The 26,846-nt window shown below is 39.7% G+C and overlaps 1 protein-coding gene across 13 annotated transcripts in view; it reads left to right on the top strand.

Annotated features, from left to right (window-relative positions):
• FHOD3 (formin homology 2 domain containing 3) overlaps nucleotides 1-26,846 on the top strand; it is a 382,905-nt gene that overhangs the window by 300,055 nt on the left and 56,004 nt on the right. For 9 of the 13 annotated variants that reach the window (XM_027451784.3, XM_021276458.4, XM_021276453.4 and 6 more), the window contains 5 exons: nucleotides 3,352-3,486; nucleotides 6,852-6,902; nucleotides 11,346-11,560; nucleotides 18,030-18,335; nucleotides 22,164-23,053. In XM_027451784.3, coding sequence (XP_027307585.2) covers nucleotides 3,352-3,486; nucleotides 6,852-6,902; nucleotides 11,346-11,560; nucleotides 18,030-18,335; nucleotides 22,164-23,053 — 1,597 coding nt within the window. The remainder of the gene's footprint in view (nucleotides 1-3,351; nucleotides 3,487-6,851; nucleotides 6,903-11,345; nucleotides 11,561-18,029; nucleotides 18,336-22,163; nucleotides 23,054-26,846) is intronic. The other 4 variants (XM_027451783.3, XM_021276457.4, XM_072034907.1 and 1 more) reach the window with 2 other exon arrangements.

Here is a 26,846-nt window from a genome sequence, read left to right as displayed (position 1 = left end):
AGCTCTATCAGTGCTGTTTCATTGCCAGGTGCTTTCTAAATGTGACTGGAAACCCAAACCCTGCCACAAAATGAGTGAGCTAACTATCCCCACCTCTTTCTATCTTTCTTTAAGGTGCTTTACAGTTACCTAGAAGGAGGCTGTAGGAAGGTGGAGATTCATCTCTTCTCCCAAGCACCAAGTGATAAGACAAGACCAAATGTCCATAAGTTGTGCCAGCAGAGGTTTAGGTTGGTTATTAGGAGAAATCTCTTCACTGAAAAGGTTGTGAAGTATTGGAGCAGGCTGCCCAGGGAAATGTGAGAGTCACCATCCCTGGAGGTTTTCAATGTAGATGAAGATGTAAATGTAAAAGTAGAGCTTAGTGACATGATTTAATGGTCGACTTGGCAGTGCTAGGTTAAGGGTTGGACTTCATGATCTTAGAGGTCTTTTCCAACCTAAATGAGTCAATGATTCATTGCAATATGGCAGTCCAGAAGTGAGTGCATTTGAGATGTGAATTGGTTCAAATATGTGTGTGTGCACTACAGTCTAGCTTGCAACTCAGCTGAAGTATGGGGTCTTTAAATAACCACTGGGAAGTAGGAAGTTTTGGCTAGTTACTGTAGATTTGATTAGTTTCCAAGAGGTGGTAAACTAATAGGGCGTATGGATGTTCAGCAATTTCTTAGATTTTTTTTTTTTTTCTGACTATAAGCCTGTGGATCTTTTATTTAGATTGCGAAGCTGCTGTTCATACATCTGCAAATATTAACCAAGTGAACAGTGCTAGCCAAACTGCTCTAGATCAGACCTCCAAACAAGGTGTTTTGGCATGTGGAGACACTTTACTGCTAGGGTCAGGTTAGAATCCCACATGCACGACTGAGCTGCACATCTCCCTACAATTTCCCTGTAATCCCTTGGATAAGAATTCGTATTCACTATAGAGCCCCAAAGAGCTTAGTCAGAACTCAAGGTTTCCAACCTGCTAGACGCTGTGCAGACTACAATCACTCTGTGAGTCTCTCAGCATCACCCCATCCTTTCCCTTCATTTTCCTTCAGGTTTTATTAAGTCAAAACTTCCTTTGACTCTAAATGGAGATTGCAGACTTAACGAAGCTAAATGGGATGGGACAGCAAGTTAAATACATGGAGCATAGACTTGGTAGGAACCCTCTTTTCACCATCTCTTCCAGTTTATTTCCAAATGGTTTCAAGTGGAGACACTGTCCGGTTTTTTGATGATTGCTATGGTATTTCACACTGCCACAGGGATGGATCTCTGATTTTTTAGCCTTAGTACAGTGGTGCCACTCTTTTTGCTGAGAGCTTTCTCTTGCAGCATGTACTAAAAGGTCAAGAGTTAAAATCAATTTAAAGTATGCTTAAGGAAAAAATTCACCGCACGTACTTGACTGTCAGGGGTTGGGGATTTTTTTCCCCCCTTTTTCTTAGCGCAGAGGAATATTGGAGATTTTTATGGTTTTGAGTGTGATCCAGCATTGATACTGTAGCTCTGGAGGAGTGCCAGAAAGGAGGCTTACAGAATATCAAGTTTTATACCATCTTATGTAATGTTTATGCGGGTGGGATATAACATATTGAAATTCAATTTATTGAATTTATTGAAATTATATTCATACTGCCCTGCTTCCAGTAGGGCTAAAATGGCAATGTTCTGTGACATTGCTGCTCACACAGACGTAGACACTCCGAAGATTGTTTTGCATTATTATTTTTGTTTTCTCCTACACCTATTTTCCCTGGTGAACTAATGACATTACAGAAAATGCCTATATTTTGCACCCACAGGCATGTAAATGAAAAAAGGAAAAGACTCAGAGTTTTTAATAATAATGAAAATTTATTCAGATTTCCATTGCTGGTTTGATACACATCCTTTATACAGGGTTCAGTCTCTTTAAAAAAAGAGGCAATAACTATTTCTTTCATTAATCCTTTCATAGCAAAACTCATGTTACAACAATGCACAGAAACCGCTCTACATGAGCTATGTCTTCTTGATTTTATCAGTCTAATTCAATCAGTGTGGATACATTTACATCTGTATCAAGCTATCCTGTATAATTTAGATATTTCCTGTCTGAGAGACAGACAGACACGCACATTTGCTCTGAGGGAACTCTCATGCCATGTGAAAGGTTGGTGGTACCACTACCACCACTTTGGGGAAAAGATGTGCAAGAGGAGCCACTCTCCTAGCCAAAGTAGTAGGTGCAGTTAAATAGTAATAGTAATAATAATAATAATAATAATCTGTGGCCAAACAGCCTCCCAAGCAATAGCTGAAAGTTTGATATGCATTGCTAGTGGTGACACTTTAGACCTCTTCATTACAGTAGCCTACTGTGGAGCATCTAGTTTTTGGTTATGGTAAGAGGACTGCAAATTAGTGCCCTTTTGGACTAATTCTTGTTTAGCCATAAAGCAGCTTGTTCTTTTTGTTCACTGTGGACAGAAGAACAAAACAGGCTAAACAGCAAAAAATTTAAAAAAGAGTTAAGCTCTGAAATGAAGTGTCATTATCAAGAGCTTCTGAGGCAGGTCAGACAACAAGTTTTCAGGAATGGTATGAAAAGACTAAATCCTGCCTTGGGCAAGGCAAGGAAAATAGGTAATCTATTCTCTTCCAGCCCCATTTCATCTGATTTTTTAATAACTATTTTGATTACACTTAATGATTGTTATAGCTAGCTGTGCTGTTCCTGTGTATTTTATTTACATGTTCCTACACATGATTCATTTTGCCTTTACATCACAGGCAGCAAAGAAATTATGATAACAGAATTTGGTAACATGCAAAGGAAAAATAAGCCTCTACTTAAGAGAGCATTCAGTGCTGAAGGGAGGTTCTGAGATCTTCTACTTGTGTTTTTCTGTGTACAGGACTCTCAGGTGTTTGTGACACACCTGTTTTTAACATCATTGCATAAGACATTTGGGAAGTACTTGAAAAGTATTTCAGGCTTTTTTTTTTCCTTCTAAATTTCAAAAATCCATTATAGGGTTCAGTTTTCCATTAACAGGATTAAAAAAAAGGAGAAAAAAACATTTAGGAAATACTGCAATTTGAAATATGCTGAAGAATTCTCACAGGTACTTTTTTATTTGTACTTCATAAACTTGGCAATATATGAAACCTACCTGATCTGTGATTCTTAAGCTCATCATAGTATCTAAAATCAATTTAGCAAGAAGATACTTAGTCAGCGGTTTGAAATATAAATGTGTCATGTCATTCTCTTGGTTGGGATTATGTTACTTGCTGAATGATTGCTACTAACATTTTGCCAGTATAATCAATAAAAGTGACATTGAGAAATCTGATCTCCTTTTTCTGCAGGCCAGCTTTGGGTGGTCTCCTTACATCATCTTTTCGGCAGCACCAGGAGTCCTTGGCAGCAGAAAGAGAAAGACGACGTCAAGAGAGAGAAGAAAGGTTGCAACGAATAGAACGTGAAGAAAGAAACAAATTCAAGTAGGAACCATATTCACTATCACTCTGTTGTCTTAACATGATGGGTCCATAAATCATTGAGACATTTAATTGCAAAATAATTGAATTGCTGAATAGTTCATGGATATCTTTAGATACCTTTCTTGATATGAGTATCTTAAGAACTGATATATTAAACACATTCCAATGAATTTTGTCATTAATAAACTAGCACATTCTTCCAGACAGTTATATATTTGCCAATTTTTCAGGCTGGATATCCACACAGGCAAAGTTTGTTAGCTCATATGCTCCTTCTCAAAGTACAGTCTCGGTGAGGCATAGGTTTGAAGGTGCAACAGTGGAAGGAATTTATCAAGAAGGAAAGAAGGGACAGCACTGAGACATCTTTTTGCTTTCATGTTTTGCAAAGTAAAAGCATTTTTCTGTCTTGGGGTATACTTATTCCTGCTTTTTTGAGCATGTATCTCTCCTTCCTGGAAACAGCAAGTGACAGAAAATAATTATAAAATTATTGCTCAGTCTGTGGCCAGACAAAGGCACCATCTGAATATGGGACTCTGCATTTTCACATCTAAGACAATATCATAGGATCCCAAGATATCTTGAGGATAGTAAGTAGTAAGTCCTCTCTTCCTGTTAGATACATGTCTGGAAATCTCAGTACAGGCTGCAAAGACTGCAGTGGCCTTAGGACAGATAAGGTGCCTATTGCTGAGATGTCATGCCTACCATATGAAGAGTGTGCACTGAGAAAGAATTTTGTTGGTTTTTTTTTCGTAGTTGGGAGTGAAAAGTAAGTATATTTTCAGCAGTCAGAAGATATAATGCAGTAATCTAAATAATGGTAGGATAAATGTTTTGTTGCCTGAGAGTTGCTATTTAGGGAAAAGATGGCACTGGGTTTCATGCGAGTTTGTTTATTAGTATGCAGGATTGTTTTCACTGTAATCATCTCTAGTAAGAAGTGGAAATGGTTTGTGTCATAGTGAATTTGGAAAGAGGAATAGCTTGCTAGTGGTTGGTTGGTTGGTTGAAGGAGATATTCTACTGGCTCCAGAAGATAGCTAGTTTGGAAGAAAATGAGAGGTGGAGGGAAGGTGGAAGAGCACCATAATAGGATCTTTGGCAGCCAACAGCTTCCCAAGTTCTCCTGAAACGGAATCAATCAGGTCTCAGTCCTCAAGCGTCTTCCAAAAACTTTCCCTCTAAGTAGTATCATCAGGCTGCAGCAGGCTGTCGTGGAAAGCCAACATGATCTTTCAGAAAGGAAACTCCCAGGCCAAAAAAAGCCACCAGGACATTTGGCAGCTTGACCTGTTTGAAAAACAGATCTACACTTTTCACTAAAGGTTGGCTACAGTAGTTGTTCTGTCACTGAAAGAGCTTCCTTAAAGTCAACTACTTTTTTTTTTTTTCTTTAATTTTATTTACATCTCCATCCCATTACTTCAGATTCAGAAACTGGTTAACTAAATGTCATGACTGTTACATACTTATGACAACAATTTTTCAATACCCGGTGTTTTCATCTTTCATATTTGAGTTCCCTAGTCACCCAAAAGTTATAGCTTGTGTTTGAGTAGAGGAGGGTCTCCAAAGCCACCAAACTTTTCAGATGGCATCCCACAGTTGATTAAACAGTACAGAAGGAGGAGGACAAAGCCACAGCAAACAGTCGTGGACAGTTTTGTAAAAGTTCTTGGGATTTCATTATCGTATCATCAGTCTGGCTGGAAACCCAGCCCCTGAAGATGTATTTTTGATTAAAAATAGCACTTCCAATTCACAGCCTTTAAACTCGTGAGCAGTACTGGATTTACCATCATGACTCATGTGTTGTCTCATTCTTTCCAACTCTGCCTTGACAACGTTGCACTAGATTCTGGCACCATTATTGACAAATTGAGAATAATTTAGAGGGGAGCATCACCAGTTGTGAAAGAGCTTGTTTTTAGGAGAGGTGTTAAAATGCTTTAAAAGCTACTACTAGCAAAAGGAAAGCTTTACAAAATTAATATTTTTTCTCAGTAGGACTATTGTTCCTATTCCATATGTAGAACAACATGACCTAAAAAGAGAGGGGTATGCTTCAGCTGTAGGGAGAGGTGGAAGTAGTCAGAGGATACAAGTAACTCCTATGTTTTCCTGCTGAAAAAATCCTAGTTAATTTTGTTTGTTTGTTTGTTCATTTGTTTTACTTAGAGGTTATTCCCATAGTTATTTTTATTGCAAATAATACTATGAAAATATCTTTAAAGTATAACCAGTTCATTGATTCAAAAGAATATGGAGATGGTCTGAAACAATAAGGTGTGTTCCATGTTAATGCTGACTTCTGAAGGGCAGCTGCAAAGGGGTATTTGATAGCATTATAGATGGCAGGTAATTCATTTTATGACACGATATGTTGAGAAGAAACAGTGTATTCTTCAGAAATGGGATGATTCTGAAAATCTTTCTGGTACTCAGGTTACAATGGGGAAGAATCTAACATTCTCGGCCATTGTATCCAGCAGATTCAGCTAAATATTAAAATATATTGCACAGAACTATTTTGCTGTGTTATCATGGCAGGCTGAGTGTTCATTGAGTTCTTCTCTTCTCTAAGTTAAATTTTCTTGCTGAGGAATTTTTAATCCGTGGATGTGACAGGCCTACCTGAGGTTACAGTGCCCAGGCATCCTGCAAAGTTGACTTGGCAGAAATTAAGTATACAAGTTACTTGAAGGGCTGAGAAAGGGACAGCTGAATTAAAAGGAGGTTCGTGTCTAGAACTCAGGGTGAAAAACAAAGAAGTGAAAGGATTTCACTTGTCAGATGATCTTGAATGTACTTTAAAAGATTGTCCTACTTGGTAATGCCAAAGGCCCAGACAGTCTGTTCTTCTGTTTCTAGCTGTGGCAACTACCATACAATTAGGAAAGGTGTATTAGAAACAGGTTAAGGAGTCTGCTCCCCTCCTTGATATAACATCCCAGATACCAGCAATCATTGTTTAAGGGCGTTCCAGATGGAGCTAGTGAATAATTGTTTAACAGCCACTAATGAACTTGCTTCTTAAGAAAGAGACCAATTCCTTTTGTCTAATTCCAGATATCGAGTTTCAAAATGTGCTTCAAGTTATTATTATTATTATTTTTTTTTATTACTTCTAATGACTATCCAAACTGTGTAATGGGTGTACACATATATGTGGGGTAACGTGTACATAGCTACTTTTCAGCATTTTTTCAGAGGACAAAGTCTAATAACTGTTGTTGAAAACAGCTTTCATTGTTTCTGATAAGGTTTCTTGTGCTGCTCTTGGTTTCTCCTACTGTACTTCTGCTACTTACTTTATTCTTTTGGTTTCCTCTGCAACTTAACTGCAATTCTCTTTTTAGCCGTGATTATTTAGACAAAAGAGAAGAACTAAGACAAGCAAGAGAAGAGAGGTCTGTATATGCTGCATCCATCCTTCCCTTTGGTTGTTTCCACTTCCTATACTGTGTAGCTGTTGTGCACTTAAACTAACTATGCATGCACAGAACACTTTCATTCAAAAATAACTCTATAAGAAAGCTGTTGTGTTATTAAAGAGGAAAATCAAGTCCAGCTGTAAGCACAGCAATAAATAAGGAGCAGTGGGACGAGAATACATAAGAAAGATTGATGATCTATCTTTTATCTATTTGTGTGGGAAATAAGTTTACTTGATTTGCCTCAGAAATTTGACCAAATTTAGTGTAGTTATAAATTGAACAAGCCTGTCTTTCTCACCCAGTGGGTCCCAAGCTTTCTGGAGGGTCAGAAAAGGCAACTGAGGATAAAGGAAAGAAAGTGGGATAACAAGCATTGGAAAACTGCCACTACAGGCTGATGGAAATGGGTCTGACCCACTCCCAGTGTTTTTAATCTTTCAGGGCCAAGTTTTCTTTGCCAGTCTTTCTAAACATCTGTTAGTAAATTATAAAGCTTAGCAGCATTTGTCATTAAGACATTGTTTTAGTTTTATTTAGATAGCATATTTAAAGCTTTTTTCTTTTTATCTTTTTCTTTCCTTTTTTTTTTTTAACATTCAATTATATAATTTAGAAACTCTGGGCTAGTCTGGGAGCTATGTGCTTATGAAAACACATTTTTCAAGGAATACTTGAATAAAGACCTTTGCCTTTCAGTAGCTTCATCTCTGCTTCCACTAGTAATTACACCCTGGAGGGATCTCTTGTTTTTACCTGGAAAATATGCACATTACTGAACAAATAGTAGATGAAAAATCATCCAGATTGCTTCAATACTGCTTTAATGGCCCTCTAGAGGTTGCTATATAGAGATACTTTCCTGAATTATATTATCAGACTGTGAGAGCAGTATTCTCAGCAATTGTTGTGATGCTTTTTTTTTTTTTCATAAACTCATCATACACCAGGAGGCATTTTTTTTTTTCTGCAGATGGAATTCTCATCTGCCAGCGTATCTGTTGTGGCTAAAATAACTGTATTAAAATATGATTTTGACATCTCTAAGAGTAACAAACGTTTGATGATCATTCTTTGTCATTCTAGACACAATTACAAATTACTTCAAGGCATTTTCTAAAATGAAATGCATCTGAACACATAAGCATCATACACAGATCTCAGCTGATTACCACTTTTTGCAGCAAGCATGCTCATCAGCAAGACTTGAAACAAATTAAGTGAGCTCTCCAGCACTTTCAGGATGTAATGGAACACATCTAGTCAACTGGAGAAGTTTTTTGGAAATGCTTACCAGCAGACCATCATTGTTGTGCAGTCTGAGACAATTTTATTCATCAATAATAGTGTCCCTCTGTCATTAGGGGTTTTTTGAACTGAAACGTTTCAGTTCTTCCCCATAAAGAAGAAAGACACATTTGCTTTGACAGAATATAAATATTGGAGAAAATTCCTGCAAGTGAGGCCAGACATCAGTAGTCCATTACACTGTCTTTCTGTAACTTTTTTTTAAATCACCATTTTTGCACCAATGAAGTTTCGTTTCATATGGCAAGTTGAATTTTGACTCATTTTAAGAGAATGCAAGGACAATAAGAACATGTTATATCCAAAGTGTTCAAATCTTATTTAAAATCTATCGGTTAGGAAAAATAAAGGGAAAGATTATTGAGCACGTACGTAAGGACTGTTTTGTCTAAATTTTCTTAAATCTGTGATGCATTCTGTGTACTGTCACATCACCCTTGAGCTCTGGAGTACAGGCACCCATGTTTCCAATGCTTCTGGGTGGCCTCTGTATCAGGGAGAAATAAGGGTGCAGTCTGAAGGGCTCAGCACCATTCATTTTATGTGTTCTTTCTGTTCGATGATTTGAGGTTTTTCACTTTGCTTGGTTGGGTATTTTCCAGTGGTAGTTTAAAAATAACCCAGCAAAGGTGAGCTTCCAAACCCTCTCTAGTGTGATTTACAGCTTCGATGGGATGGGTCTGCTTTCCACCCAGCGACTCTGTTGGCCCAGAAACATTTTAAGTTGTCCTCAGGGCATTGCCCTGAGACCTAGAGAACTCACAATATTTTTGTCTACTTGAAGATGAAGAAGTGGAATGTAATCTTCACGAGACATACCAAATGGATAGCCCACAAATTTTTGGCTCTTCGCCTATAGAAATGAGTCAGCACAGGCGAGAGGATGGCTGCAGTTTTCCATGATTTGCAGGAGTGTGGCAGTATACACAGGGGCAAGGCATCGACCCTATACTGGAGGGACTAAATGCAGTGGAGGGATGGTACCTCGTCCTTTCATGAGACCTTCGTGAGACCTTGTGTATTTGATGCTGGTATTTATTCATCGCTGAGACACTGGGATGAAACAAGAAATCCCATAAATATATGTTGTTTATCGAGTGTGGAGCATTAATAACTGATTGTAGAACGATTTTATTTCCTGGTTAAATTGCCACATCTGCTTATTAGCTTGCCCATTTGATAACTGGTTATGCTCCTGTGCTGCCATGGGAGCTGCCATTCTGGTTTCCTTTTTTTCTTCCAGTATAATGAGCAGATATATTTTGAGAAGGCGCATTTTCGTGGTAGTCCTCTGCTCTGCTGGTTAACTGTGAAGTACACAACAACAGAAGCTAAAATGGTAAAACAGACAAAAAAAGAGCTGGGGACAATAAAACATTGTGGTTCCCCTGTTACCGAAGGATCTATCCAGATCTTGGTTGGCAAACTGCAAAAACCTCTGTTGCAGCCAGCTGGGCTGTACCTGTGTTAGCAAAGAGATCAGTTCGAGTGGCTCTTTGTGAGACTCGAGTCCCGTCTGCTCTAATTGCGAGGAGCTGGAAGACGCAGTGTGGAAGTGACCAAAGTGAAAAGAAAGACTGGTTTCATTAGCTGTAACAAAACATTATGCTAATGCCGGCAGAAGGCTTTCTCCTCTATTGAAAAGGCAAAAATCATTCTTTAGAATTGGCTTCATGTTAGAACTGTAAACAGTTCCTATTTTATAACCATACAAGTATGTGGCTTGTTATATTTTCATCCAGAGTCCGTAGGGGTTCTTTCTCTTGCAGAATTTGTTCAAAGCGTGTGCATACCTCTGGAGGAATAAAAGAAAATGAGTTTGTTCTTCATTATTGCTGTTTGCAATAAAGCAAATTGCCTCTGAAAACACAAGAAGTGCTCTTCAAAGCCACGTTTCTTTTTGTGCTCTGTATGGATGTTTGCAAACGTGCATGTGTGTGTGGTTACCATATGTACTAAGCATGTTTGTTGCCCCATGTGGCTGACTCCTGTACCCTTCCTGCTTTTAATGCGCACTTGTACACTAATTCAGGCTGTCAGGGAGGCAGGCTGGGGGAGGAGAGGTGTTCCCTGTTATGAAGTGTTTACAACAGTGGGTTAGAGGAGGATGACCACAGCGTTTCAGGGACGTAAGCAGTAGTCTTGATTAACCTGTTTAACAGTTCACTTGTGGGCAAGGCAAACAGTCTAAAGCCCGATCCAGCTGTATTCATGGCTTTATTCGTTAGCAAATAATGGTGGATAAAATTAGCAGACATCTGGAAGAGGCACGTATTTCAAAGTTATTTTGGTCGAAATGTATAAAGCACACTATGAAGAATATGATTGGTAGCTGGTCTTAATAAACAGTTAGTGAGTTCTGCCTGCCTAAAATGCAAAACAGATGTATCTTTGTTCTTTTAAAGTGACTTTGATGAATAAACTACATGTGACGTCAGGTCCAAGCTATTGGATGTCTGAGTCCGGCAGAGAAATTTTTTAGAATAGAAAAAAAGAAAACTTTCCATTGTAGGCTCCGGAGAGAACAAAGTGAATTCCAGTGCATTGCTCTCAGAGCAAATAGAAGCAGGTTCAGAGACTTGAGATAGTCAATCCAAACATTTATTAGTGGTATTATTTTCAGGGAGATCTGTTTTTGTCTGCTGCACTGAACCATTTTCCTCTCCTTGCAGCAAGTCTCAGACTTTGGCTATTTGCATCAGTATTAAGGGGATCTGGCTTTGGAGGTCGTTTTTTTTTTTTTTTCCCCTCCCATTTTAGTTTTGGGAGAGGGAGGGCTGGGAGGAGGAGGAGGTGAAGGAGGAGGGTGAAAAGGAGGACAGACAAATGCTTCCAAAAGGAGAAGGACTATGCAGACACAATACTATATCTGAGGACTCTTTAATTCTGCTGCTTTTTGCTTTTGTTTTGTCATGAGCAATTTAACATTTTTCAGGGCAATAGTTTTTGCTTTGGTGTGCATTTTTTGGCAGACTGACCAAGCATTCGGCTTAGTGCTGTACACCTTGTGTCAGGAAGTCAGCTCATTCTCTGCAGGTGTTTCATCCATAAACAAGCATCAGCCACAGACGACTTTTTCTTTACGGAAACCCTTTGGAATTTAACTTTCAGATACAAATACCTGGAGAGGTTGGCAGCTGAGGAGTATGAGAAGGAGCTGAAGAGTCGGAGTGTAAGCCGAGGCAGAAGTGAGCTGTCCTTGAACCTGCGATCTCCTTCAGCCCCATCCTCGCCTGTGCCCAAGTGTGTCAGCCCAGCATCCATAGAGTCCCAGGAAGAGCTGAAGACCCCTTCTACCCCCTGTGGAACCCCTCAGCACTCAGAAGGTAAGTGAAAAGCAAGGCAGGGGAAAAGAGGGATGGTTTTAAGATTATTCTCTCCAGCTAGCAGTGATTTTTCATGCATGAGTGCAAGGATATAACCTCTGAGGAGCCAAAGTAAAGGGTCTTGTTATAGTGTTCCATGCCGTCTTCCTAGATTTCCTTTTTTTTTTTTTCCACATAGATTTGGATATCTTCTACTCTATTCAAGCAAAGAATACACTGCTAATCGTCACTATGATTTATATTAGCATTGTCTGTTGCTATTAGGATGAAATAATTGGAAAATACAGCATACAGAGGGTCTTAATTTTAGCATCATGTTCCTTGTATATTAGAAGTTACTGAATATTAAACCAACAGTGTTCCTGCCAACAGATTTTGCTTATGTGGATTCTCTGAAAGAAATGCAACAGATGAATGCCAAGATTATAATAACCTTCCAACAGAGCACAGGCTGAATGGGACAAACAGAAAAGCTTTTGAATTAAAGGCAGGGAGGTTGTGTTGGTTATTTTTAACAACAACAAAAGCTCTTAAAATTGTAACAGAAGTAGTAAAGGACTTAAAAGAGACCACAGACAATTAGTGAAAAGGAAAGTATAATTAGTGTTTGCACGGTTGGTTTGCTGTCATATAATTTATTGGTGTACAGAGCAATATTTTTTCTATGTGCACGTCATTCTGCCACTTGCATCATGTACCCCTCCTTCAGTCCTCAAAAAAAACATCCACCATGCAGATTTATATTTATGCCACATGATGTTGCATTAACATTGGGAGCTAGAGTGCATGTTGGGGGTGAATTATTGCCATCATTCATTTTTATTTTATTTGATTTCCTGCTACGTGCTATTGGTGATTAATGCATTTGTAACTTGCACTGCTTGGTTTTATTGAGTGTTATGGCTGGTAGCATGCTATAAAGCAAGGTGACTTAAGAAAAAAGTTACAAATAGTGAATGTTGTATATGTTTATTCTCACTGTACTAAGTAGGTGAAGTTTATTTAATTTAGGTTTATATGTTTTCTCAATTATATTCCCAGTTTTCTTGTCTGGCACCCTAAAAGTCCCAGTAGAATCATCTGAACTTATAAGTCATGGATATTTTCTTGTGACTCTGATAGTTAGAAACATCCAGATACCCATTTATTTGAGTTCAATATTGCTTTTAGAGCAAACAAGCTGGATTTTTCCACCATTAGGATTTCAGAGCTGGGTAGGGAGCAAGTATCTCTTTTATGATGATTATTTTAACATATTTCTCCTGGAAGCATTCAAAAAAAAAAAAAATGTGGCAAGAAATGGAGCAGCACAGCCCATTTGGAGAATACATTTAGAGCAGGTGTACAACTTCAGGCAGCCAGGATATGGCAAAGCTATCAACACGTGGGTAGGCAGGACATCTCTAAAAGTCCTGACAATATCAGTAGGTGTCAGAGGGCAACACCTGGAAGCCCAACGAGAGACCTGCAGGGAGACAACATATGGATGGTGTAGGGTAAGTGTCCAGGCCAGGACAATGCAAGCAGACAGCATACTTCAGTGGGAGCCATGCATGAGGAAGGACTGCTCTTTCAGGCCTAACAAAAGCATTGGGAAGGTCATTTGACATAATGAGCATGTGAGCAGGACAAGCTCTCTCTGGAGGTGGCCAGATGATTGGATCAACCAGCAGCTGGCAGGCTTCTTTGCAGATTTTGTGCCATGGCCTCTAGACTGTTATCTGGATTCCTTATGCTCCATAATGAATTTAAATCTCAACTTTTCTGTCCTTAGGAAATGTTATGAGTTACACTTAGTGGAGAATAAACTGAGGCATTAACTTCTTAAGCCAGTTGTAGGAAAGCTGAAATAGAGTCATGGGCAGAACCCAGTTTACTTGAACTCCAAATAGTTGCTTTGAACAAGGAAGTCATCAGTCTTCCAAGCAAGTATAAAACTGCAGAAGGAAAATAATTCCCCACTTCTGTTCATAGGACCTTACAAAGACCCTGCAAGAATGGTGTTAACAGAGGTGTGATACTTGCCTGCAGAATTCAGACCTGAAGTCAAACAGGAAGTGTGTTCCTCTACTAGCAAAACAATAACTGGTTTTAGGAGTTAAATTTATTTTACCTTACTTGTGTTAAAGTATCCATTGGCCTTCTAGTATCTACCGGGCTTAAGAAGGAAATGGATTTTGTCTGTGGAACTTCATCCCATGCTGTGAAATGTCTCAGTATCTTTACCCAAGATAAAAATCCGGACTTACTGATCTGAAGTGTTTTCTCGTATAAAACAATTGGTTCCACTAAAGTAATCAAGTCTTGTATAGCTTACTCTTGTAAAACTTGTGGTACGGCATTCAGAGGAAATGAAGGCAGTCCTGTAACTGTAAAATGGAACTTTTTTTTTTTCTTTTGTAATTTCATTGGAGGATATCTTATGAAGTGCACGTGTGCAGTAAAGGAAAGCAACAATAACCAAGACATCTCTGAAGTCAGTCCAGAAAATCATCAGAGATGAGCCCTTCCCTGAGAGGTGTAGCTTTATGCAGGACTTGAGGAACTAAACAAGTCAAACCCAAGAGTGCCTTCTGGACAGTGGGAAACCTTCTGAACCTATTAGTAGCTGAGCAAGGTTCAAATCCTGCATGAAGTATGACTAGTGAAAATGTTTCTGGAAATGAAGAAGCACCAAAGCGTAAGGGTGCAGTGAGACCATTGCAGCCACAGATGGAGAGCCAGAATAACCACTGTACAGCAGGACAGAGGAGGAGCTCAGGCAAATGAGGAAAGTGTCAGAACCCTCCTAGCAATAACTTTATGCTAAATTTTACCATTACAAAGGACGGGGGAAAAAGGTTAGGGATTGAGGGCAGAGGAAGAAAGAGAGAAAAAGATGGGCCCAGCAAGAGGAATCCTGTGCTGGAGGAGCTGAAGGGAGATACAACCAAGACTTTAAACTTCGTGTTGAATTGCCCAAACAATTTAATCAGAAGGGCTTGTATGGGAACAGCCTTCTTCAAACTTATTGTATGCTTCTTCAGGAGACAGATGCCATTTCCCAACTCCAAGTAGTGAGCAGATAAAAGAGGTAGAGATGTGGTTGCCTAATTTATTACACTAATAGGAGATACGGTATAGGCCTGGAGGGGTATTTGTTCTCACTGAGGGCTTATAGGCCTGAGTGGTTGAGGTCTTATCAGCAGGTAGTAAGGATATGACAGCTTGTGTCTGCTTCAGAGTTCTCTGAGTATCAAAAGAAAAGTATTTTCCCTCCGTGGCTCCGTGTAGCATCTTGAGTTCATGGCCATGTTTTTCAGAAGGGAGCAGCTTGCTGTCCTTTCTACCCTCTCACTCAGAAGATCATGTTGCTATGTTGTGTTTTGTTTTTTTTTGTGGCCAAGTCTTAAAAATGTCAGAAAATGCAGATTCCAACAGCTCTCAAACAAACAAAAAAATCTTTACACATTCATTGAGGGGCCTTGCTACCATCTTTTTCAGTTATACAACTTCTTTGGGAGATTTCATTCTTCTGAGAAGTCTTCACGTTTCTTTTTTCCAATAGCATGTTTTTAGAGATTAACTTCTGGCAGAAGAAAATAAATGGACATGTGATTCAAAAATTAGTCCTTAAGGCCACATGCTTGTTTTCCTGAGTCTTCTCACTCTTCACCAGTAGTCAAAACACAAGGAAGGCAGCGTGGTCTGTGCCTGAATTTTGTTGCTGCCTCTAAGGTTGCCACTTACAGTATTGTTTTGTCCAGTGTGGAAAAGTGAGCCAGTAGGCACTGGACTGAAAGTTCCAGACCATTTCACTCATGAAGAATTTTGTTTTTTAACATCTTTAGAAGTTCTCACCATAGAATCATGGAACCATAGAATATCCCAAGTTGGAAGGGACCCATAAGGATCATCAAGTCCAGCTCCTGGCTCCACACAGGTCTACCCAAAAATTCAGACCATATGACTAAGAGCACAGTCCAAATGCTTCTTAAACTCCGACAGGCTTGGTGCAGTGACTACATATCATCAGTATCAGTCCAATGGATTACATGGTGAAACTGCAAGTGATGGACAAAGGGCTAGCCATCTGGCTTCATTTGCCTACTGGTGTTTGTTGACAAATTTGATTTCTGAACTGTTTTTTGAGGGAAGCACTGGATATAGCTCACTATTTATAGTTATTTAGGACATAGGTGGATTGTTTGACACTATCCCAGAAATGAAAGAGAGAGACTTTCAAGATGAGTGTCAATGCATTCCTGCTTTGTTCTAGAAGTGTTAAAATTTCGATACTCCTTGAATTCAGAAAGGTAACTTGTATCAGTATATTGCTATCTACTTCTTGGCATATATTAGGATCTGCTAAGACACTGTGTCTTTCAGGTATGTGTGGAATATTTCTGGTGTTCAGAGGGTTCAGAATTCTTTTGAATACTGCTTTTGTAGGTTTACATTCTCATTTTCTCAAGCATTTCTGATGTCTCCCCTGACTCTATTCAATTGAATCTTCCAGTGTAGCTTCATGATGATGAAGGTGCCAAAAGCATTAGCAGTCCTGGCCACATTTTAGTCAGCTTCTTTCTCTGCTTCAGCTGTTGAAGTTGACCTTTCTGGTCATTGCATAACAGCTTTTTTTTCCTTTTTTTTTTTCTTGTAGAAAAGTCTACTATTCACACACACACTAAAAAAAAAAAAAAAAGAAAAAAGTGACAAGTGACTAGTGTAGGGTAAACTGAAGACATTTGTATCTGTGCAGCGGTCATAGGGCAAGCTCAGAGTCTCATGTTCATGCTACAGGACCATTCTAGTTCCAGGATCTCCTGAAGGATACCTAAGTTTGCACCCCATTTATATTCAAACCTTAGTTTGATTTTAAAATTGGATTAGGTATACATGGATTATTTATGAAACATACTGTGTATACATTTCTTTTATATATATGTATTACGTATGCATATCTAGTTATTTAACTACACATTTAAAATGGATTGTGAAAGTGCAGAAGCCTAACTCCAATGAAATCAATGACAAAATTCATTTGCAGTTTTGTACACTTGAATTAAAGGAAGTGAAGAGGAATAATGTGGGACTGAAGATGCATTCCTGAAAGCTAGTCTAAAAACGTGTGTGGTATTGTATAGATACAACACAGACCTTGTTGATAATCACCATTCTTTGAGTGGGTGTCTCAGAAAAAAGAACAGCCACACAACGTGAAGCAGTCTTAAGAAAATATTGTGACTTTATTTTGACTTCTACTTTCCTGGGATAAATCTATTTACCTGCTCCCTAGAGGACTGACATATTTGGGTTGCATTCCAGTGTGATGCTTTTTTTCCTGCAAAGATTCACTTAGTTCTTGAAGGAAGTCTCATTGTACATCATGTGATCCAAAGATCATGACAAGTCCAGAAGTCTATTTTGCAACACTGTAATGGAAAGCAGTTAAGAGAGGGAAAAAACAAGTATGACTTGGTTGTTGTAGTTTAGCCACCTGACACAAGATTTAGTGCAAAGGTAATCTGGGGAGTATGCAGAGCTAATACGCATGCCTATTTTTGTCACTTTTGCATGGCTATTTCAATTTGCAGAAAACTGAGCTGCTTGATGTGAATATGTGTGGATGCTCTTCAGTTTCTTTGCAGCATGCAGAGACCATTTGCATGTGAAAGTCTGATGTTTTAGCTTAAAAAAATGAAAAAATAAAAAAATGAAGGAATTTCACTGTCTATGATAAAGCAGAGAAGAAGAAACCAAGCATACCATCAACAGTGTTTGCCATGTTGCCAACTGATAAAAAAAAAAAAGCTCAACATATGACATATGCCAACCCGTTGGAAACTAAATTTGTGCTATATGCCAAGCAGTTGGAAAGTTTGTTCAGTTTTGATGTGGCTATTCTGAAGTAAATGTGCATGAAAAAACATATGTTTTTCATCAACCAGATGTGTGACAGTGCCATTTCCAGACTGTGCCATTTCACTGTGTTAATAAAACTAATATTTGTATTTTTTTCTGTTGAAGTGTTCCTCATCAGGTGAAAAAAGAATTCCTGCAGAAACCAAAGAAAATACAGCCAAAAGCCACAATCTCCCTCCTTTTTGCTTTTTAAAAGATCTCTTCCTTCCTGGCTCTATCTGGGCACTGAGTTTCCAATGTCATACTCAGGTGGGATGCCCATTTTCTGCTGGTTCAAATCCTTTTGCGAGTCCAACACTCCAGCTGTGGGAGTACGTATAAAAACAGTGGATTGGCTCCAGACAGTAAGCGAGGGGGATTGCCAGGCCACTCTCATGTGCAATGCTGTCGTCACACAACATTCATCAATCTGTTGCTCATAATGTTAAGCATGCCATGGACTTGCTTTTTATTTTCTTTCCATAAGGCACTTGTACGATTTTCAGATCGCTCTCATTTAGACGGGTGAGCCTGACACGACTCCTCTGTTAAGTGCATCTCTTTCTCCCATTGTTCTCTCCACCAGTGAGTGCCAGTGAACCCGAACCAGAGACAGAGACAGAACCAGAAGCAGAGCAGGAGGCTGAGGCAGAGCCCGAGCAGGGAACGGAGACACCCAAGGAAATAGAGGCTGCAGAGGTGGGACCAGAGAGTGAGGTGGAGCAAGGACCAGAAAGAGAGCCAGAAGAAAGTGCAATACTCAGTGAAAAAGAGAGGCAGAATGAGGAAGTGAATGAAAAAGACAACTGCTCTGCATCCAGCATATCCTCAGCAAGCAGCACTTTAGAGAGGGAAGAGAGAGAGGACAAGTTAACCAGTGACAATGAAACTGGTAAAGTGAAGTTTTTTCAATAATGAAGGCTTTCTGATGGAAAAAAAAATGTTAAACTAACAGCTCTATTGTTTTGTTAATTAGCAAACAAACCCTTTTCTGCCTATCTAAGACTTCCTTCCTTCTCTGTGGCCAAATCCCCATCAATTCCCTGTTTGGAAATCTGCAGACTTTGAAGGGGTTTCTGTGTTTTAAGGACAGCAAGGCCTTGATGAAAGGAGGTTTCCTTCAACTCCAGACCATTTTCTTCCGTGCGTTTAAAGTAGTAACCATTGAATCATTGTGTTGCAGTGACTTGCATCTCTAGCTCCCAGAGAATTGATTTGCCTTCTACATAAAACAATGACATGAGAGGCCCTGATGATGCAAATTTTCATGAGATTCAAAACAAGTTTTTCCATGCCATTAGCTTTTAATTCAATAAGACAAGTGAGGAATAGGGTGTTTGTTCCTTCCTTCCAAATAGGGTGTTTGTTCCTGTCTTAGACTTCAGAAAACAGAGGTATATGTAGGAGCTGCTGTGTATAGGCTTAGAATAGAATAGAATAGAATATAGAATATAGAATATCCTGAGTTGGAAGGGACCCTTAAGGATCATCAAGTCCAACTCTTGACACCGCACAGGTCTACCCAAAAGTTCAGACCATGTGACTAAGTGCACAGTCCAATCTCTTCTTAAATTCAGACAGGCTCGGTGCAGTGACCACTTCCCTGGGGAGCCTGTTCCAGTGTGCAACCACCCTCTCTGTGAAGAACCCCCTCCTGATGTCAAGGACATCACTGGTGTCCTGATGTCAAGGACATCACTGATGTTAGGCTGTGACCATCCTTAGCTCATGTGGAGCACATGAAGTATACATTCTCTGGAATGTTTATTCCACAGCCCTGTTGTGACCAATGGTTAAACATGTCACCAGGCACCTGTAAAGGGTAGTCCAGCCTGGAAAACATCAACCGATTTACTGCATGGAGAGGTAATTATGACCAGAGCTAGTCATGCCGTCGAGGCAGGGAGTAAAAAGGCAGAATTTGACCTTTGTTATTTTATTTTATTTTATTTTATTTTATTTTATTTTATTTTATTTTATTTTATTTGTTTGGTAGAGATGTAAAGAAATGTAATATAATTAAGACAGTTTGTTTCCAAGCCTTTTTAGGGCTGAACAGTGGAATGAGTTGTCCTAAGTTCTCTAAATTCTAGATAAGAAAACAAAAATTGCTGCAAAGTGTGAAACAGTCTTTCTCTTTCCTGAAAGAAGAGAGATGACTGAATCACAAGGATTACTCCACAGAGATGAGCTGTCATGTTGCATTGTTCTTGTTTAACTGTATCACTTTTTTTTCTGAGAAGCATTAAGTTAATTTCATTCTAAGTTTGAGAGTGATCTTCTTTTCAACCAGCACCCAGATTAACTTAAAATAAGGCATTTAGAATGCTCTGGTACCCTTAAAGAACATCGATGGGTACATACGTAGGAAAGGCAGGGTAGATATGGTAGATGAGTGATATTATCGCACTGTGGCACTAGATCATCCAAGTGCAAATAAAAGTTACAATTTTTCCTCCTAATATTGTCTGTTACATCCTGATGCTTTCTCTCTAAATAAGTGCTTATGTAATTTTTGTTAAAAGCTATGAAATATACCCTAGTTATCGAAAAATCAGCATCCTAAAATTGACATGTTACCAGTAGGCTAAAGATTTACTAGGTTGTGCCACGTAGGAGGTCTCTTGTAGTGAGTCATTTGTAGGAGAGGAGATTCAGAAAGCGAAGGAGAACACTTTTTGCCAGAAGTCAGATTTCCAGCAAACATCTTGCCATTCATGAGGTGGCCCATTGGTTCTGCCCAGATGCCTTAACGAATAAAGCCTTTGGTCCTGGCTCCTTTGTCAGCCATGCTGCCAAACTTGACTTCCTACAATTCTTGTTTCTCAGGTAGCATTTCACAGCTTTACCCCTGTGGAGAGGGGGACAGAAGAGGGCACTGAGGTAGCAAGAGTGGGCTTCTTCACAGCAATAACCTTTGATCATCTACGGGAAATGGAGGCAGACTTGGGGACCCCAAATTAGAAATTTTGTCTGGGGAGGAATTTTGGAAATAGATGAAATCCTGGAGGATACAGCTAATGAAAATGGGGTGCGGATAGCTCATGGGATCTGCAGAAGAGATCCTGGGGACAATCTTGAACATCTGTGAAGGAGAGGCTAGAAGGAGAAGGCAGTCCTTGGTTGGGACTAATTGGATAAAATCTGTAGTGTGGAGACAGAGGTCATGTTATCTAGTGAAACTGCCTTAGGGACAAACCTCAGCTAAAAGAAATCTTGATGAGAAAGCAATCCCATGGAGAATGACTGAGGAAAAATAAATCAGTAAGGGAGACAGACAAGCCTCCTACAGGAAAGTAGAAGGAAACAGTTTTGGAGGTTGCATCCACTGCTGACAGAAAGTCTTTATTTTATCTGGAGTTAAACCTCTGGATTCATTTTAAAAATCACCTCTGTCCATATGCCTTGTGTTGGGAGACCTGTCCTACATTTTCCCATGTTCTTTTTCTAAATGGGTGGGGGTGGTGTTGCTGCAGGGCTCTGACTGTGGAGCTCACCGAGGAGACACCTCAGAGCACAGTGTAGCTGTCATGCTAAAAAAGCACCTCGATGGATAAATGAAAATAATAGAGATACTTAAAACTCTCAAGTATTGAAAAGTCAGGAGCATAAGGGGAGAAACAAAAACGAAACAAAAGTTTAAGTGAAAAGGCAACTGAAAAGTATAAAACAAAATCTTCCACCACAACTTACCAAAGGGAAGGCAGGCTAGCAATCAAAATAAAACATTTAAGAAGTAGAATTTGTAAAAATATATCAATAAAATGTGTAAATACTATGGGGAACAGAAGGAATCACATAAAGTAGATATGTTAAATGTGAAGAATGATCTTTGTCCGTATTTAGTCACTTCATCTGATGCCCATTGGGAAAAGAAGCACCACAATTTTTTGACACAGTATCCACATTGGTTAGCAGTATTATATTCAGGAAAATGTCGTTTAAGAGATTCTCAGATCATTTATTTTTACAAATTGACTGTTGTGGTTTGTTATTTATGGTGCTGTCTCAAACACATTATTCTGCAGATTTTAATATAAAAGATTAGTAGTCGGAAACATAAAGCTTCATTACAGTGACATGTTAAGTGGCGGCGATGTGGGAAGAAGGCCATTAGGTTTTCAATCCCATCATATGCTAGGAGAAGGGTAACAGGGACCGAGGAGCTGCATTTTCAGAAATCACTTGAAGTTTAGTTAGGTGCTCGTATTCCTACAGGTAACATGATAGGAAGCAGTTACTTTTTGACCTTGAAGTCAGGCAGAGAAAATCACTTTCATAAGGAAGTTTTTCAGGGGGACTTCCAGCTTATGGCCAGGTCAAAAGTAGGACAGCAGCCTATATTGCTCCACTGTCATGATACTGAAGCCCCATTTTGGATTGCAAAAAGTTCTGAGCATTTATGGATTGTGTAAAATGAGCTGGGATAGTATGTACCAAGAGAAATCTGATAGATTTTAGAACCCTAAATCTCGAAATCCTGACAGTTACGTAGTCCCTCCTGGGCTAAATTGATTATTTTCTGCCCCCATTCCTTCTTTGAGAGGTACCTGGGCCATATACCAGCGCTGTCACTTGCTTAAAAATTTTCAGAACTGTTGCCCAGTTTCTGGCTAGTTGTGCATGCATCCCCAGAAACATTTCTGCTGTGGTAGGGTGTGTCCTCGGTGCTCTGTCTCCCTGCCCTTGACTGTTCCCATCTGTGCGTGTGTGATTGCAGGTCCCTGGTCACAGACCATCCAGGATGCTGGTGTGAATGAGCAGTGCAGCAACATCCTCAACAACAAGCGGTTTATGCTGGACATGTTGTATGCGCATAACAAAAAGCCCAAGGATGAAGAGGAGAAGGAGCTGGAGGCGAAGGAGGAAAAGAAGGAGACGGAGGAAAACGAGGAGTCACTCACTAGTCTAGCCAGTAGGATCTCTATCCTTCAGGCCACGAAGCAGGCCAAAGATGAAAGTGTCAAAAAGATGGAGATTGGAAACCTGGACAACCAAGGCAGCGTGAAAGCCTTTGCGGAAAAATTCAACAGTGGTGAGCTGGCCAAGGGGACAGCCTTGCCTGAAGATGAAATCAGTGAACAGGTCCCTGAGAAAACACCAGCACAGCCAAAGAAGGAATCTGACTACATCTGGGATCAGCTCATGGCTAATCCTAGAGAACTTAAAATCAAAGACATGGATTTTACAGACTTGGGGGAGGAGGATGATGTAGATGTGTTGGACATGGATATGGGTCCTGGGGACTCCCTTGTTCCCCCTCCTCCACCTCCACCTTCTTTTCTGGGTTTGCCTCCTCCGCCACCTCCCCCGCTGTTTGGATGTCCGCCTCCACCTCCACCCTCTGCTAATTTATTGGCTCCCCCTCCGCTGTTCAGCACTCCTCAGGGTTTAGGGTCACCCCAGGTTTCTAGGGGTCAGCCAGCATTTATAAAGAAGAAGAAAACCATCCGTCTGTTTTGGAACGAGGTACGGCCATTTGAGTGGCAGTGTAAAAACAACAAACGCTGCAGAGAATTCCTGTGGTCGAAACTGGAACCCATTAAGGTGGACACTTCCAAACTGGAGCATCTCTTTGAGTCCAAATCCAAGGAACTGCCTGTCACAAAGGTACAGCTCGTATTCAGCTCGCTATTATTTTGCTATTGTATTGGTATTCGTTTTGACTTAGACCTAAATGATTTATACTGTTTATATGAAAACAGTGGAAATTACTGGATGTGTTTCTAGCTTGGCCTATGAGAGAAGATATTCCATAATCTGAAACTAGGAAATGAGCCTAGGGGGGTGTCTGTGCCAAGTCTACCCTCTTTTCTCAGGTCCACCAGTTTGGGGATATCACCTCAGGTGGGGAATACCAACAAATTCTGCATTAGCACGTTCACACTTAGGTGCCAAACCAGGTATTGGAATATGAAATATTTTCTGTTACATTTCTGCAAAGGTCAGAGCGTGATGATTCATATCTGTGTACTTGAAAGTTCTTCACTTGGTAATATTTTCCTAATCATAACGCAGAAAGGTTAGAATATCAGCCTAGATCTGCTGCAAAATGCCTACACGTGTACTTTATTGCACAGGATTGATTTATCAGCTGTACTAAGTTCAACTGCAGTTAAACTCTGCAGGATTTGGGGGAGGAATTTTTTATTTTTTTTTAACACTGGTCAACAGGCGTATTTTAAACCCTTGATTTGGACAATGGGGCTACCCAAAATTTAGGATAGAAGCTGGCACAGGAAATACCTTTGTAGCTAGGATCTACTGTTCCTTAGGAGCATTGTTATGAAATAAATTCATGAAGGCTGGTGTTGTGGCTGTTTAACATTGGACTCTACAACAAAGTAAAGTCTCTTTTATGTACCCTTAGTAGGAATTTGAAGTAGCATTAAAAAGGTTATTAGCTGAAACGTTTGTTTTTCATGGCTACATAAACTCCCTTTCTTCTAAGCAGAATAATTGATGTCAGGGAAACAACTTTCTTTTCCAGTTAAAATGCTAGTAAAAGATGCCCATCTCTCTTCTTTAAAAGGAGTAAATAAATCGCTTGTACGTTTTATAGTGACATAAAAATCAATCAGTATCTTGAATATTTTACTTCTCTTCGGCTGACAGAAGATATGTGTTGTGTCATAAATATTACTGGTTTCTCTTAATCTGGGGAGACTGAATGTCTCATGGTGAAAGTTCTCCCTGTCACTTGTCTGGATTACTAACTCAACGTTTTCTAATGGTCATTCTTCATCTTCTTGGCCAAGGAGAAACACCACAGTTTGCACAATCGAACACCCCATTAAGTACCTACCAAAGAATAGGTACATAAATACGTGACTCACCTACATCCTACATATCACTGGTATAAACTGCATTTTTTTGTGATGCAAAAACATCTTTCAGACATATGATGCACATAGCTCTGAAACGTGGGGAGTAGTAGCTTTAAAAACACATTCAGCCGATAGTTCATTTGGCAGATTTGGGATTAATTTCTTTCTCTGATTCCTTTTCTGGTGAGGAAGGAATGTTGGTGACATTGTGGCGTGTTACTCCTCATCTCTCTCCCTGTAAATACAAATCTACCCCAGATGGTTCATAGATGGAAGGAATGAGAATGTTTTCTTAGATCTGTGAAGCATTTAATTCCTTGAATCGAATGTGGAATTATGACATAGTTGCCATTTCCAAACTTTAGCTTTGTGCTAAATGCCAATATTGTAAGGAATCAGCCTGGCTGATTCTTGATCTTTTATTCTCACCTGAAATTTTGGTAGGATGTCAAATTGCTGGGATATTGACTTGTTTACTTTTCCTGTCATTTATCACACACATTCCCAAACTGCCTTTGGCCATTTTCACCCCCTCACGCTTTCTTCCCAAACCTTCCTGGGCTGCCTGATGCTTTGGCACAGCTTTTGGCTTCTGGCTGAAAGATGAGTGAGCAGGTTTCTTTGAAATTAGTGCAAGTCTGAGGAATGATTTAGGTGACTGCTTTCCTCTTGGAGACTAACACTGCTCTCTGCATGAGACATTATACTTTTGGCATGCTTTCCACCTCGTCCCGTAACACAGACATAGAAGTATCATTGTCTCGGTAGAGAATTCAATGATGATTGAGAATTATCCCAGTGGAAGCCCACGCGGGCTTCTGAGACTCCCGTGTGTTTTTGGTGAGTACCAGCAAATGTTACCGGGTAGGAGATGGTCCTTAGATCAAGTGAGAGTGGGAATAATTAAGCAGACCACTGAATCTGTAGAGGACTTGAGGTTTGGTATGAAGATCGCACTCAAATTAGGATAGCTCTCGCTTTTTCCAGACTGCTTGGTTTATTTCCAGGGAGCACATTCCCCGTTGTGTCTAGTTTCTCATGTCCAATGGCTGCAATCCAAAACAGGTTTATTCTATAATTTCGTAAAGTCTGACTCACAGCTCAGTTGGTTCAGCTGAAAAAAGAGCACGGAGCAACAAATCAAAAGTCAGACCTCCAGATTTCTTAGCATTAGATGCAAGCAGGTGCACGGAAAAGGAATAGTCCAGAAGGAGGAGGGGAAAAGCGAAGCCAGGGTGCGTGTGTTGGGGGGGGTTGGCTCTACCTTGTGCATATGCTCTTTCATACAGCTGTAACCAATTTTACTCCAGTTTTTAATCCTTCGCTGTGATTTCCACAACACAGCTATAAACAGCTACTTCCTGGCTCATGAGAAGTTTTTCATTAAACGCAATAGGCTGCAATAAAATAAAGTGGATTTTAAATTGTAGGATATAATAGGGGAGTTCAAGGTGGAGGGTGGATCTTGATTTTAGGAAAGTTAATGCCACGCTGGGCAGTGCACACATGGATTATAGTTGGAGGAGCACCTTGTGTTGCAGAATGCTTGTTTTCTGGTCTACAGGACCATGACATTTTGTTAGTGAATAGAAAAGGTGATCAGGTACCCCCTGAAAGCCAGTCTAAAATTTCTTTCTTTCTCACTCTGCCAAACAGAACCAGGTATTTTGGTGAAGTGCTTCAAAGCATTTATTTTTGTGCGAAGAGAGATGAAAACACATACACACTACTGAATCAAAAGTTATTGTTCAGCCCTTCTGCTATCCGCTTGGTTCTGCATGTCTTTGAGAGCATTATTTTGCTGATTCATCTGTACCCCATGGGACGTAGTCATCCATCATGTGCCCACAGACATAAGAACTAGCAGGAGTGAAAAATTAAGGAATGTGTTTTCACGTACACGTGTACATGTGTGCCTAGACCCATATACTCATGAAAATGTTTGTTGCAATGTGAGTAAATGCGAAGGCAAGACATAAATGTGAAATGAGATTTCTGTAAAAGATTGTAAGTTTGTATCCTGGACAAAGTCAATGGCAGCTGCATGATTCCTTTTTAAATCCCCAGTGCTAAATCCTTGCTAATTAAGATAGAAACCAAACAATTGCCATCTCACAGTTAAGGGATATCCCAGGTTTTTCTGTACTACCGATGCAGATTGTTCTGCAGTTTAAATAGAGGGGAGATATTTTTGGCTTGGTGCTCATATATAAACACTCATTTATACAACCATTGAAAAAGTGGCTTAAACTCTTCTGTTTGCTTAGTTAAATCAAAGAGGTGTATTTTAGACTACATGCTCACCAAACCACAGGTCACCTCTGTGGGACCGCTGGTGTTTCCGAATAACCCAGCCTTCAGTGAAGGCAACAGCAGTCGGCCAGTTAGGTCTTGTAGAAGTCTAAATCCACTGTAGTTCTTGGTACGTTGTAGTAATGATTATTTCCCACAAATTATACCACATGATTTATATTTAATAATACTACAGTTCAGGGCTACGTATCATCACATTAAGTGCCCCAGTTCCTTCACCCATTTGAAGTAATCCTCTGTTAATGAACTAATAAAACAGTTCA

This window comes from Anas platyrhynchos, chromosome 2 (genome assembly GCF_047663525.1).
Source record: "Anas platyrhynchos isolate ZD024472 breed Pekin duck chromosome 2, IASCAAS_PekinDuck_T2T, whole genome shotgun sequence".
Lineage (NCBI taxonomy): Eukaryota > Metazoa > Chordata > Aves > Anseriformes > Anatidae > Anas > Anas platyrhynchos.
Note: the sequence above shows the minus strand (reverse complement) of the source record. Positions and strands in the feature narration are given on the sequence as shown.